General features: G+C 41.7%; 1 protein-coding gene across 5 annotated transcripts in view; it reads left to right on the top strand.

Moving 5' to 3' along the window:
* The window catches only part of SDK1 (sidekick cell adhesion molecule 1), a 388,047-nt gene that overhangs the window by 246,133 nt on the left and 126,569 nt on the right, over positions 1-15,345 (top strand). For all 5 annotated transcript variants that reach the window (XM_048320697.1, XM_048320702.1, XM_048320699.1 and 2 more), the window contains exons 10-14: positions 2,302-2,496; positions 3,693-3,809; positions 4,060-4,227; positions 6,200-6,302; positions 7,392-7,568. In XM_048320697.1, coding sequence (XP_048176654.1) covers positions 2,302-2,496; positions 3,693-3,809; positions 4,060-4,227; positions 6,200-6,302; positions 7,392-7,568 — 760 coding nt within the window. The remainder of the gene's footprint in view (positions 1-2,301; positions 2,497-3,692; positions 3,810-4,059; positions 4,228-6,199; positions 6,303-7,391; positions 7,569-15,345) is intronic.

Consider the following 15,345-nt stretch of genomic DNA (forward strand, 5'->3'; position numbering starts at 1 on the left):
GCTGAGTTGGTGATAGGAAGGTGTATCTCACAGTGATTATAGGATTAAAAGGTTTGCCAATACTGTTAGTAGAATGGGATTTATGGAATGACACCAGTGTTAAAGGTTTGAGTGTTCTGAATGCAGGATTTCATTATTTCCTCGGTGCCTATCAAGTCTAATGTGTGGGAAAATGGAGTTGCTATTATTTAAACTTGAAATCATTTCCAGGCTTCTCAGCATCAAGAGAACTATTCCATTTTGCATCATCTGTTTCTTCATTACTCAGTGATAATTTGTATTTGCCCAGGAGGATTTTCGAGAGATGAATAACACTCTCACCGAGAATTGTGAACATTGAAATTTACGCTAATTCTGTATATGGGCTGTTGTATGAAATTTAAATTATGCCTATTGCAAGCTCCTACACCACGTCTATTCTCTATCAGACAATGCACTCTACACAGTGGGTTTCTTCCTGAGATGATTATCTGCATTATGAGTACATTTTATTTTATCAGCAGAACAAAAGCATCAGAGGTGATTGAAGTAAATGATATGTGTTTATAAAAGTAACAACAGCAATTGGATGTTGTTTTTTAGTCATTTCCATACATTGTTTGTACATTCTTTCCAGAGTTAATACAGCTTTTGTCTGTATAAAGAGAATAAGTACACTGAGAGAAGATATGAATGGAAGTATAACACAGTAGTATTTAATTTTGGGAGTTTTAAAATTATAATGATGATTATATAGATCTTCCCATGGCACTTTAGCTCTCAGAACATCAAGTGACTGCCAGCATTGCAGTGAAATTCATTGTCTGCAGATGCTCAGTTCATCAGTGACATCCCATCCTCCGTGCTTTGGTGAAACTGTTTTTTTCTATTTGGGCAAATTTCACTCACCCATGAATTTAAGTTCGTGGTCTCTTACCTTATTACAAGAGGTTGTGTAGGTCTGAAGTTTTAAGTGAAATGTGTTCAAAAACACCCCGGGTGCTGTGTCCAGTTCTGGGCCCTCGGTTCAGGAAGGACATTGAGGGGCTGGAGCATGTCCGGGGAAGGGTCTGAAGTGTAAATCCTGTGAAGAGCAGCTGAGGAAGCTGGTGGGGCTCAGCCTGGAGTAAAGGAGGATCAGAGGGGAGCTTCTTGCTCTCCACAACTCCCTGAGGTGAGGTTGTAGTGAGATGGAGGTCAGGCTCTGCTCCCAGGGACCAACGGGCAGGATGAAAGGAAATGGTCTTAAGCTGTGCCAGGGGAGGGTCAAGTTGGACATCAGGAAGAATTTCTTCCCAGAAAGGGTGATCAGACATTGGAGAGGTGCTCAGGAAGGGGATGATCTTGGAGGTCTTTTCCAATCTTAATTACTCAGTGATTTTCTAATCACGTAATAAAATACCTGCCTCACTTCTGATCTCTGCAGAGAACCCCCAGCATTTGATCCAGTAGGGATTTCTGGGATGTCAAGATAAAACATTGTCTGATATGAGCAGTGGGATGAGAACAGCTATCTGAGACTGTTCTAGGCCCCTGACATCTCTTGAGGAAAAAAGAATCCTACATTATTTGTGTATAATAAATTTACAGCCACTTCATCCCAGCTGACAGGGACATGACAGCAACAAAAATATGTGTGAAATAACTGTGTCAGGGTTTGTGGAACATGCACATGAAAGAAAACAGGAATAAATGGGACTGTAAGTTTTATCTAGGCTAGGAATTTTATTTCACTTTATGCCTGCTTTTTTCAAACAACAGGTGAAGCTTGAGACTGAATAAAAATAATAATAATGTAAAGCTATCCCATTGTTGGCAACATGTTGCTTGTACATTGGCTCAAACCAAGCTGCTAAATTGGGACTCAAGTACAGCCATGTGAGCACTTCATTTTTCATGTGTAATTTGCTATTTCCTTTGTATTTTAGCTATCTTAGCTACAGTAGCACAGAGGAATGTTATTTGGGATGGAACGGTCTTACAGAGTGGCTGTATTGCCACGCTGCTGCTGTTTAAGGAGCATGATTCTGGCTTTCCACATGAAATTGCTCCAAATCCTATTTTGTAGTAGCATGAAATATGATTGGGTGAAGAAAGTAATTCGATAACATGTTTTCTCAACATTCCTCCTTCAGTGTTTGCTGGCTTTATTCCCTTGTGTCCTGTAGTGTGTTACTACCATTGATAATGTGAGATGTAGCCTTCATTTATCTAAAGCAGCTCGGAAAAAATATAAACAATTGGTGTAGAAAGATGGGAAAACAGGGATGTGACCACGACAGTGCTTTGCAAAGACTAATAGCGATTTATTTGTTGGAATAGGTGTTCCCATCCCCACCCTGGTGTGGTACAAGGACTCAGTTCCCCTGAGCAGGTTGGAGAACCCCCGGTACAAGGTGCTGCTGAGCGGGGGGCTGCGGATCCACGCGCTGAGGCCCCAGGACGCCGGCATCTTCCAGTGCTTCGCCAGCAACCAAGCTGGGGAGATCCAGACCTACACCTACCTGGATGTGACCAGTGAGTGAGGAGTGGTGGCACGGGGTGCAGGAGGTGTCATCCCTGTAGGTGACCCCACACCCATCACATTTGTCTGAGCTGCTGTAGTTTGACCCACAGAGCCCTGATTTCTAGTCAAGTGTAGCTGCCCCAGCTGTAAGGAAACCCAAAATGCCCCTGTGGCCTCAGCACAATCTGCTGAAGCCTGTGGAAAAGCTCTCCATGACATCAGGAGAGGTTGAGGTGAACTCATCTATTCCACACAGCAAAAAAGAGATCTTCGTGAAAAGGAAAAAAAAAAAAAGAAAGATCAATTGTGAACTACTTTTATCTTTCTTTCATATTTCCACTCTAATGTAATTCTATCCTGAAGTTGAGCTACTGCTTCATGATTGTGCATGCTATCATTTTATATGCCTTTGTCCCCAACTGCATTTAGTTGGGAAAAAGAAAGAAAGTTCAAGTTAAATGTCTTTTTTGGCCGAAAAGTCAGATTAAATGGTTTTGTTAATGACGTGCATGCTTCTCTGTGGAAGAATTACAAATCCTAGTAGTCTCTTTTAAAAGTGATTATTAACAGTCATTTCTGTAATATTAAACTTCTCTTCAGGAAGCTGATTTTTAGCCCAAGAGCAGTTTGCCCATACCAACCAGAATTTTTACTGGCCTCAGAAAATAAATCAGCCCCAGTTCAATATAGATCTAGGAAACTGCAGGAAAAAAAACTGCAATAAAATGCAACTGGGGGAAAATAAGAGAGAAAGAAACTTAGAAAATATCTTGGATAAGGCTCAGGTTCTAAATTCTTTTGGCTGACATTTAAGTTTCAAAGTTAATGCCTTTCTCAAGTTGCCTTTCATCCTAAAGGACTCTGTTATGAAGATGAAGGAAAATAGTTTTGTTTATCTAGATTTCTCAAGTTCCCCCCAAACACTCATTTTGAGCTTTTTCTTCCTTTCTCTTTAACCCATCTTACTTGTACAGGTACAAGCGCTGATAGATTTTTATTTTCTGTGTAGGTAATAAACAGGATTAGACAATTCCTGGGAGATGAATAAGAAAAGGTTACAGTCACTGCTGAAAGGTTTTCATGTCTTATGGTCATGTCCTTCTCCATGATCAGCTCTATAAAAGTGGATGCAAAGTAGTCCATGATAATAGTTAAAGGATCTTTCTGAGAGCTGATGCACTGAGCGTGTTTGAATTTTTTATTCTAGACATCAAACCAGCCTTTATCCAGCCCCCAGAGGACACCACAGTCACCGAGGGGATGACTGCAGTGCTGACCTGCGAAGTTTCAGGGGCTCCCCGACCTGCCATCTCCTGGAAGAAAGGTAGTCAGTTATTAACTTGTAGAAGAGCTGTAATCCACATTTTCCTCTCCATTCCTGTCACTGAGATCCTGTAGATCCATTCAGAGCCTCTTTCCCCCTTCCTCTATCCCATGAGCAGCGGGTTTGCTGTGGGGCCGTTGCGAGCAGGTGCCCGGGCAGGATGTAACGTTTTGGAAGAGCTGGAATTGCAGTGCCTGATCCCTGAGCCCACCTGACACTAATCATGCTGCTTCCCCCTCGTGTGTTTCAGGAGAGCAGATCTTAGCCAGTGGCTCGGTGCAGATTCCTCGCTTCGTTCTCCTCGAGTCTGGAGGACTCCAGATAACGCCCGTGTTCCTGCAGGATGCTGGCAATTACACTTGCTGTGCAGCCAACTCTGAAGGAGCTCTGAATGCTTTTGTGATGCTGACAGTGTGGAGTAAGGATAATGCTTTGTTTAAAGTCTAACTTTAATCAAGTATTAATCAGTTTTTGTTGTGCGCTCAGGAAATTTTCATAAGTAATTATGCTTTTCTCGTTAATAGAGGTACTTGTATGATTTAATAGGAATAATGTGTCTATTTTAGGAAGCCTATCACAAATACCCTTTTTGTTTGGAAAATTATGCATATAAATCTCTATTTTGTGAAAGGAAGTGTATTTAAATAGAGCTTCAATCACAATTACAGTTTTACTCAGGTTTTTCGTTGGCATCTTGCATTGCAAGTCAGAGTTTTTAACTTGTAGATTTGGCTGTTTCCAGGTGGTTTCTCCCTCCAGGCAGCACAGATCAGTCCGTGCTGGTACTGAGGCTGTGGCTGCAGTTACAACAGATAGGATTTTCCTCATATTTTTGTATTTTTTTGTTACCCTGGGTGCTGCTGGAAGCCAAATCAAAGTGCAGCAGATTTCAGCTTATCCCTCGTGCTACAGACTGGTGTGAACCTAGGAAATGGTTTTGCCATTCACCATTTTCCCTTGATCTCTATGTTTTTTATTTCTTCTGTTGGAGAAGAGAGTCTGATCCAAGAGGTTCACCTGTGTTACTCCTAAGTGAGTTAAATTGAAGTGTAACATGGTTTTTGCTACTCAAGGTACAAAATAATGATCCGTGAGCTGGGACTAAGAGCAACTGAAAATAATGAAGATGATGAGGATTAATAGAGAAGTGTTGTGGCCCTCTCTCCTCTCCAGCACCTGAAGTACTGGTTTATGCTGCTGATGTGTGGTGCATATTTGGCATTTGTTAATCCCCAAAGTCTGCAATCGGCCACATATTTCCTTTTGAACTTGGGAAAACATTTCTGGCAGTAACTGTAAGGTATTCGTGTCACGTGGCCATTGTATTTATGTCTTATTGACAATATAGAGTTGGTGTAGATATCAGGATGGTGTAAATTGAATGATATCCAGGATCAAGTAAAGGAGATCCTTCCTATTAATTCTCAAAGCTATGGTTGTTACATGTATTAAAGATAGCTCCTGTTCATTGTACTGCATGCGGGGAAGAAATGTGAATATAACCTGATGTTTGTGTAGCAACAGCATCATTATAGAGCCAGAAGTCTTACATAGGTACACCAGGAGTAATGCTGAAAATTCCATGCTGTTAGAGTCAGCTTTTGATTTTGCTGATGGTCCCTTCTTCTGCATGTGCGAGATATCTCAGTAGATGCTGATTATCGCTGTAGGGATTTGGGACTTATTAACATTATCCGCATATCTTCCATGCTCGCCCTGGTTGTCTCCCTGCCTCAGCCGATGCTCTCTGCTGCTGCTCCTGTGTGTGACACAGAGTGGGGATCTTTCACACCGGCTCTGGTTGCTGTAGTTACAGCAATTGTTGTGTTCTGAGGCTCAGGAGGTGCTTCAATAAGGATGTTCTGAAACATTTGAGTAAACATATTTTTCTGATATGGAAGATTTTTCTACCAGAAACTCCTCCTCTGTCCTGGAGTTGATGAAGTTGTAGGGTGCCATTTAAGTTCACCTCTTTCTCGGTATTTTTCAAGTGTGTTCTTCCTTGCCCAGATTTTCCTTGGTGTTGTTTGTGGTTTTGCTGCTTCAAACAGTGTGACTCGTTTCCTGACTCAGTGTTGTCTTCCACATACTCGTTAAGACTTCACGGAGTTGCCACAGACACTTGCACAATCCCAGGGAGAGTTCAGAGAGCTTTATCATTCTTCTCCTCTGGGCTCAACTCGTGCCCTCTGCTGCTGTGGCTCTCTGGACCCCACAGCGTGTCACCTGTGTCACAATGACTTTAGAGGGAGAGGAGCCTTCACAGCAGAGGCTTGAAGAGCAGTGGCCTGCTAGCTTTGAATGACAAAGGCTCAGTGGCTGCTCTCTGAGTGAATACCCGAGTCAAAAGGCTCTAATTTCACCTGAGCTGTGCCATGTGCTCCTTTCAGATCGCACTTCCATTGTCCGCCCTCCCGAGGACAGCACAGTGATCAAAGGAACCACAGCCACCCTGCGCTGCGAGGCCACTCACGATCCCAGAATTTCAATCAGGTTGGTGGTGTCACTTCTCGTTTGTGTGGTTTATCCCAGTTTAATTTTATAAGCTGTATGAATAGCATTAGGTGAAAAGTTTCAGGACCCCAGATTTTCACACCAAACCCCTGATTACTGCATTATAAGGTTGTACACTGTATCATTAATCATATAAATCCCATCTTCCATTTCAGCCTTATGTATTATTTACAATGAGCTATGTTCCACTTCATGACTTCAATATAGCCTTCCATGATTTTGCTGTCAAGGTTAATACACTATCAATAAAACCGACTTGTCAGAGGCTGATACTTAATGAGAGTAAAAGCCAAAGAGAAGGAATAGGATTTCAGAAGTGTTTACTCTGGGGTACATAAAAGCCACACAAGAGATGCCCATGTTTTTGGAAACAACTCAATAACTTGGGCTTATAGTCTGTTCTAACTGTGTAAAGGAAACCAGAATTTGTCTGGATGGTTAAAATTTGCATTAGAGCATTTGGAGGAAGCTCAAAAGTTGAAAATAAATTTGCCATGAAAATTAATGTAGTCTGAAAGCAACACAAATGAAATAAAATGCAGGGAAGAGCTTGGAGAGTGCTTGAAGGGTGAATTGCAGAAAGAACTTCAGAAAGAGAAATATGGCTGTAAAAATTTCAGTTAGAGGTGGGAAATTGTGAGTGTGGTCTCTCCACACGTCTGTGATCTGTTGGGAGGTGTGTTTTTGGTATCTGAGCTCTAGAAAACCTTCAACAAGTTTCTGATTGTGGCAGTCCAATGTTACAGAGCCTTGGCAGAGCTGGGCCAGCACCCACCATTAACTGCAGAGTTAACATTCTAGTGGGGGCGAACTTAAGAACTTGGACATTTATGAGTACTTCATCTTTTCCTTGTAAAATACATAATACCTCTGATGGAATTACATTTTTCATTCTGATCACTTGACCTAAAACTTAAATTTGTAAAAGGCACTGCTCTTGAAGGTAGCTGCAGGGGCCTGTCATTTTTAACATGTGATGACAGAAGCTGATACCTTCCAGCAGAGTTAAAATAAATCTGTTCTGGTGTTCTTATGGGTAATCAATAACTAAAACATTGTAATACTCAGGTACCTTTGGAAGAAGGACAGTGTTGTAATAAATCCATCCAGCAGTTCCAGGATCACGGTAGAGAAGGATGGGACCCTCCTCATCAGCCAGACGTGGTCGGGTGACATCGGGGATTACACCTGTGAGGTCATTTCTTCTGGAGGAAACGACTCCAGAACGGCTCGGCTGGAAGTGATGTGAGTACCCCAGCTCAAATGCTCACTGCACTTGGTTTCAGACACCCTCAGGTATTTTTCTAGCATTTAATTCTAGGTGATCTGGAGAGTCAGCAACTTTGATTTTTGGTGTGGGGTTTTTTAAGGGAAATTAAGCCTGGATCATTGCTAATGAAATTGCCTCGAAATACTCTGGTCTGATCTCACAGCTGAGCCTGCTTTGAGCAGGAGTTTGGACCAGAGACTTCCTAAGGTCCCTTTAAACCTGGATCCTTCCATCACCCCGTGCTGTAGGGCTTCCCCAAAAAGCCCAGATGCTGTGCTGTGATGCCAAGGTTTGGAAACAAGAAAATGTTTTTTTCCTTTTAGTAGTTTTTTCTCCATTAAACATGTATCAGAATAGCTGGTCCCTGGATGGGCATTGCTTACTCTTGCATTCTCTTTATACATCATTTTTCAGGGAAAAAAAAATATTTTTATGTATGACTTTCTTTATTCCTATGAATCTTTAAAAACAAAAACAAGAAAATGCTTAAAGTGCCATTCAGTTCTGGAAAAGGATTATAAAAATGTCATTACAGGATTCCATATTTTCTAGTTCTGTCATTCCACTGGGGTGAAGTGCACTTTCATTTTATTTTTATCACTAAAAGCAACAGCTGTGGATTTGGTACAAGTGTGTAGCAGATCAAATTAAAAAAAAAACAAAAGAAGGTAATGTTTTATGTAGAGTTATTTATTTATTTACTCAAGTAGTGTCACGTGCTTTAATTTAACTAAAATTGCATCTGTTTCTGCTGGTCATGCCTGATGTCTCTGAGAAGATGGCAATTGTGTGGTTGGCAGTGTAATGAGTTCACCTCTGAGATTTGCTATGTAGAGGGCTGTTTGATACTGTATTATTCTGACAGTGCCAAGGCTCCATCAGATGCCCATTTTCCAAGAGCGGTCATACATTCTTTTTCTAATTAAGCACTCCTCAGCTCTCCTCCCGGAGTGCATTTTACTGCTGGTTGGAATCCAAGAGCAGAAGACAATTCAGAATATATTGCTGCTGCATAACCACGCTCACTGTTCTCTGAGGCGGTTTTTGAATGGAGGGCAGAAAATCATGGAGTAGACTGAAAAGAATGTTAAAGCTTGGACTTTGAAACAAAGCTATAAATATGTGCTAAACACTTCAGCAGCAGGATGGTTTCCTAATGCTGAACAGCAAAAGCTGCCCTGTGCAGCCCAGTACAGCACAGGGGATGGATTTACTTGCAGTTCCCCACTGACCACTGAGAAACTTCTTCCGTGGTCCATGAAATTTGGGCTAGAAGCTGGTTGGGAGAGGCTCATCCTGTGTGCACTGCTGAGGCACCCCAGCTGTTCCAGCTGTGCTGGCTGGCTCCCCATGCACTGGCTCTTAATCCTGCATGTCTACTTCCTCTGATGTTCTATTGCTGATCGCCCATCACCTGTTTTTCCTGGAGGAATTAAAGAAATCTATCAGACCCACTCTTTCAGAGGAGTTGAGTAACTGATAAGTCATTCAATAATACCTTGAGTTGTGACATTTCTTTTCAAAGCAGGGCTGCAGGTAGTGCAATACTGCCAGAGAACATTGCATTTCCTTGCAACTTTCATCATTATCGTTTGGCTCAGCAGCACAGATCCACGAGGAAGAGAGATACATGATACAACAGGAGTGAAATGAAGAAGAAAATATGTGGAAAGGAAACGTCTGAAGTAAAGCTTAAATTAAATTCCAGCTTGTATAGGAATGACAGATCTGTAACATTCCCTGTTCTCCCCGATGATTCCCTTGTGCAGAGCATTAACAAACAGGGCATGCACGTTCCCATCGATGAGCACTTACACTTCAGTGCCTTGAGTAGCACTAATGTCAGACAAATGTTCAAAGGAGGCCTCTCAACCAATTACAGACTGGAGCAGTCACCAATGGATAATATTGTAGCCCAAAAAGCCTTGCCTGACAACTCCAATTGTCTCCCCACCTTTTCCCCCCAGGAACCAGCATGCTCCTCCTCTACCTCTGTGCCCGACAAGAGGAATTTCCAAAGGCACAAATAAGTTTGTTACTGATTTCTTTTCAAACTGATTCAGTTGAAAACCGTTGACCTTCAGGGTGACCTTCAGTTATTTAATCTCTGAGTGGTCCAGTTTTCTAATCTCTGGAAAGAAAGAAAGAAAACTTTCTCTTCCTTTGCCTCCCCTTGCTGGAAGCCAGGCTTGGGGAGAAAGGTGATGCTCCTTGCTGGCAGAACCTGCACTGACAGCACAGCACAGATACATTGGTGCTCCAGGCAGGATGGATCATCTTCCTCAGCATGAAAGAAGAAATAAAATATTTGCAAAGGAAAGCCAGAAAACTAATGAAGAACTTGCTAAAGTGCAGACAAAGGTTACCTTGCTCATCAGTTTTGCACTGATGGTACTTGGGCGCAGAAACTAATTGCTAGTCAAGATACTCCATTCATTTGTCTTCCCTCTAAATGTGTTTATTCTTCATGTACATCACTTGATTTGATTTGCACGAGGTAAAACATTTGCGAGTGATGTTTCTATTCTGCAAGAAATAGATTTTAATTTTACACTGACTTTGCTTTTCTCCTAGCAGAGTTTCTCAACTGCATATCAGAAACATTTGGTCAGGAGCCCCCCGCTTCTCTTGCATCCCTCCAAGTCTTAGGGTTTGATCCTGAAAGTAGTTGAATGTCATGAAACATCCCAGCTTCATTTAGCTTACTTTTATAGTCCTGTAAAAATCACCCTGAAATACATACAGATGGAAAAAAGCCTGTTCCTAAAGCTGCATAAGCTGAGTTATCACCATGTATCACTCACCTGATGGGAAACTGTGCTGATTCCGGCTCAAAGTATCCTGAGGATTCTCAGGATGTATAAAATATGCAGAATTACCACTGTCTGTGCCTGAGGATACCCACTGCTCAGTATCAGCCCGTCTGCAGCCCGTGCTAGAGGATCTCTTTGTTGTATGAATGTGACTGGAAAGTATGGTAATGCTGCATTGTTGGAAAATCAAAGCCCTGTACAAGCCTCTGTTATGTCACAATATATAGTAAAATCTTTTAGGCTCTTTTTCTATGCAAAAATATGGGAAGGACAATGTAATACAAAAATAGGCAATTTATTCCTGGCAGCAAGTTCATCTTCTTTCTGTTCCCTTTCATCAGAGAAAGAACTATTATTGTTCTGTCTTCTTCAAAAGCAGGAGAGGGGAGCTAACCACTTATAAAAAACCCCAGTGGGTTGCCAGGAATGCACAGTATTGCCTTTGTCAGCCATCTATACATGAATTTGGATACCCTTTTTACTGGAGTATTTATAATTGCTGCTTCTTCCAATTTCTTCCCAATATATCCCATTAAAAAATTATTGCTAAAATTAAAATCAGAATGACCAATGCAGGGTAAGAGATAAAAATGACGTCCCATTACAAACACAACTTGATACAGATCCCACATCCCTTGGTTCCCATAGCCCATCTCTTCTCCTTTCTGCAGGGAGTGAAAACAGGAAGAATGTCAAACTTGAAAATAAATTATTCCTTCCTCGCTGGAAAGAAGGCTTCTATTTATTTTTCCAAGCTCTCTATTGAGATGTCATCCAAGAAGCAAGGTTCACTGCTGAGTCTGAGTGTGCTTGATACTCAAAGGAGAAATATTGCCCAGAAATGCACTCGGAAATAAATACCATTGTGTGTGTTTGTCATTGAAGGTATAGCAGGAATGTAGGTGTTTTCAGCAAAAAGAAAGCATAAAATTCAAACCCCTTTCCCAAGGCATCTCTAGATCTGAGCAAATTGAAATGGGAAATAAATCTCTGCACTCTGGAACGTGGCAACCCTTTAATTCCAAAAATTCACCTTGTTACAGACCTGCGAGAGACAAAGAGCCTCAAAACTCAGGGCTGCCTCACACGAATTCTTCCAATGTTTATAAATTGGAGAGGATTCTTCTGCAAGAGAAACTGCAAAGTCCTGAGCAACAGTTGCCACGTTTGTTAATTTAAACCATTATAAACTTTTCCAAGCAGAGCCATCGGGGCTGAGTGCTGCGTTCCCTCCCTGCCTCAGCCCGGTGCCGTTATCGGCTGCGGCAGATGAACGACCTGCTCCCGAGCAGACCCTGCCTGCTGGACCTGACTGAGGGAATCGTTTATGAAATAGGAGCAGGGCTTTTCATAAACTGACAAGAAAACTTGTTTAATCTCCTGTGCCTTTTTAGTAATCCCCTCTTCAGTCACAGTCTCTCTAATTACCTGCTGTTGGACCATTTTTCTCAGAAGTCTCTCCAAACCATGTCTGATTTATTTTCCTCAGCAAATAGTCTGCTTTTAGCTAATTTTATAAAACACTGTGTGTTTGCTGAGTGAATTTTTCAGCTGCCCTCTGGCAGTGATGAGCTGACTCAAAACATTAGGGTTTCTGTTTTGAGCATGTATCATCTGCAACTGGCTAATATTTCTCTCCCAGATTGTCACAACGACTTCATGTTCTTTTCTTGCAAATGCACTATTTTAATTGCTTTGTCAGAGTTCCCTCAGGTCACCTTGGTGGCAATGCCATTAACCCTGAGCTTATCTATCAATAACAGATTTTAAAGTGTCCATGGACATATTTTGCTATCACACAAAATAAGTTATGGAAAACTTGCCTCCGTGCAACTCTTCAGCATTAGAAGAGTGAGGTTTTAAAACACTCTATATTGAAAAACTTCCATGTATTTCCTGTTGGGGCCTTAATGAACAAAAAAAAGATAATAAAGCTGGAATTGCGCTTGCAGTGTCTGGTCAAGGACTGTTCAGAGCTCTGGGTGTTACTGTCCTAAACCTAATCCAGCATCAGAAGCTGCCCAGTTCTACTCTGAGGTCCTCCTCACTTTGAGAAAGGGTTGAAATTAGAATTCTCTGTAATAATTTTTTGGGTGTTAGAAGCAAGGAAAAGTAATCCTCTTAAAGGAAAAATAGAAACAATGATCTCTTTGGGGAATGTGAATATTCATGATGGTGGTACAGGTCTCATTTATCATTCCTTCCACAGGGTATGTGGTAGCAAATGAGAAGGAGACAAAGCCTAAGTGCTTGCTGAAGTGGAAATTACCACTTATTAATCTCTGCTTCTGTATACTTCAACAAGAGAGGCACAGTCCTGAGCTGAAATGTCTTTGTAGCTTTAAATATTTACTTCTGTCCAGGTGTGTTCCTTAGGCACCACTTCTGTCTGCCTCGAGGGGTTTAAATCTGTGAGCACCATCTGTTGCTGTTCAGCGTGGACACGTTTGGGTAAAGGATGGAATATTTGTGGTGTCCTGGATGGAGGCAGCAGCTCACGCTGCTCAATCTCTGAGCAGAAAGTGCCCATTTCCTTTGTACTGCTGTAGATTGTCGTTGTCAATCGGAGAGAATAATCAGCTAAACCCAAATCCTAAGCAAACAAAACCCCAGGTTTTAACTCAGTTTGTCTGTTAAAAAACAGGGAGAAGGGGATGTCCCCTCTTCTTCAAAAGTCTTCTGAGTCTTGCGCACTTGGAAAAAGAGACTGAGCTTTTTAAGTCTTTCTTAGCTGTGTAGTCTCTGTCTTCAAGTGAGCTGTTAATTGAGCCCTTCTAATGTATGGGAAGTCAAGGGCAGTAAATGCACACCTTGAAAATATCTGTAATGTATACCAGGAGTGCTCCTTTGCTGCCCAGAAAAGCAGTTACATGGGGATAATCTGCCGTGAGCTCCCCCTCAGCCATTCCTCCCACATTGCTGCCTCTGGGACCATCATCCTCCAGAAGGAGCTGGAGCCACAGCCCCTCTCTGAGCTCTTCCCCACAGGGGCTGGTGATAAATGAAGTGGGGACTGGGACTTCTGTGAGCCATGTAGCAACAAGACGTTTCACTCTTCCCTTCAGTAATTACCTTTGCCAGCTTAATCACAAAAACTTTTCCAACCAGCTTGCCTAGGACATAATGATAAATTGTGGTGGAGGTTTAATGTTTATTATAATTTAATGTTTCATTCAGAATTAAGCAGCACACTCCTGTAGTCCCTGGGTAAATGGCCATATCTTACATGCCCACACTTTACAATGACAGCCACACTGTGTCTCGCAGGGCAGCTGCCCTCCTGCTTTGTTTACAGGTCCCCCTCTTCCCTAAACGTGTTTGTCCAAAATTTCACAGTGCTGTGTTCAAAATCTGCTCCCTGTGGGCCCACACATGCTCCTTGCTGTGCCTGATGTTTGTTTTAGCCCAAAAGTGGCCATGTCTGAGTTGTCAGTGCATGCCCAGATAGGGGTGGGAACGGTCAACTTAAACTCCTCACCATCAAGGCATCTCAAGCAAGCGATTTAATGAAGTTGAGATCTGAATCACACCCTGAGGTGTCATTCCATGTTCACTACAGAAAGAGCCTGGGGTCACTGTGCTGCTAATTTGGTTATGCATTTAAAGTCAAATGAGACGAGACAAGGCTTTGAGTCTCAGGTTTAGCCTTAGGAAATATCAACCCCTCTTGCCTGGAGAGAGGTGGGTAGGGAAGTGCCTTCTGTTTCTGGTGCCTCATTAGCTGTGTATTTTTCTTGCCACTCTTTGGCTCTTCCAGCAATATATATTTTTTTTTGGTGCTAACTCCATTGTGTGTATCCATCAGAAACACGTAAACAAAAGCATTCATGGCTTTAACAGAAAAATAATAAAACTATTGTCTGGCTCTCCATATGTTCCTCAATCTTCCAGTAGAAACAGAAATCCAGGACATATTTATTGTTCTGGCTTGGAGCCAGACCCTGTATTTACTTTTGTGAGTGGCTGAGGAGTTGCAGTTTTTAAATAACTCTGAGCCTTCAGTGGCAAAATACATCAGAACCAGGAATTAATGTGTTTTTAATTTAAGCATGTGAGTGCCCTCATGGCTTTCTGCTCTGGCCTGAGCTGTGGAAGGGTCACCCTCAGCCTTCCTGGGGAGGAGGGCAGATTGAATGGGTAAATCTGACCCTCCTTGCTTTTCTTTCACTCCAAAATTCTCATCTTCCTTAGGAGCCAGGATGACAAGTAGCAGAAATCATGCTCAAGTATAATGTTGAAGGGCTTTTATCTCTTAAAACACATCAGCATTTAACGGTTGCAGCAGAATTTAGTGTTCTCACTTCACCATGCAGCTCCCACTTTCAGCCAATGGGTACAAATGAAATGTTTTTCCACAAATTTCCTTTATGTGGAGAAATTACACATTTTAATTGAGCTGCTGTTTTATTTTTGTATTTGAAATGTTTCATTTTGTATTTCCATGGGGTTTCTTCAGGCATTTTTACTACATTTTCTGGTTGGGTGCTTCTAAAAAAATCCTTATTATAGGGAGGAAGGATTCTACCCATGACAGGATAAGCCTGAATCTGTGAGTAAATCAAGCTGTTCTTTTAGTCTAAGAATACATATGGTAATTTTGATTAGTAGCTCTGTGTGGATAGTGTCAATGTCTTCTGCTTCCTTGAGTATGAAAAATTCCACGTTAAATCATATCTCCCATGTGTTTTACTGCTTGTACGTATCACTGCTGTCACGTTGTAGGGCATCGTTGTAAGAAGGGAGAAAAAGTAAGAGAGGAAATTTATTGACCAACTCAGTCAAAAACAGGATGAAAATTGGCTTTTTTCCACATTTAGCAACATGTCCATTAGCTATTCTAAGCATCAGCCTTGGGACTTTCAGCATAATTTTTATATTCCCCCCGATAAGATAAAATTGTGAAGAATTCTGAGATGTCTTTCATTTATTTAATTGTACA

The sequence above is a fragment of the Corvus hawaiiensis genome, chromosome 16, assembly GCF_020740725.1.
Source record: "Corvus hawaiiensis isolate bCorHaw1 chromosome 16, bCorHaw1.pri.cur, whole genome shotgun sequence".
In the NCBI taxonomy this organism is placed as follows: domain Eukaryota; kingdom Metazoa; phylum Chordata; class Aves; order Passeriformes; family Corvidae; genus Corvus; species Corvus hawaiiensis.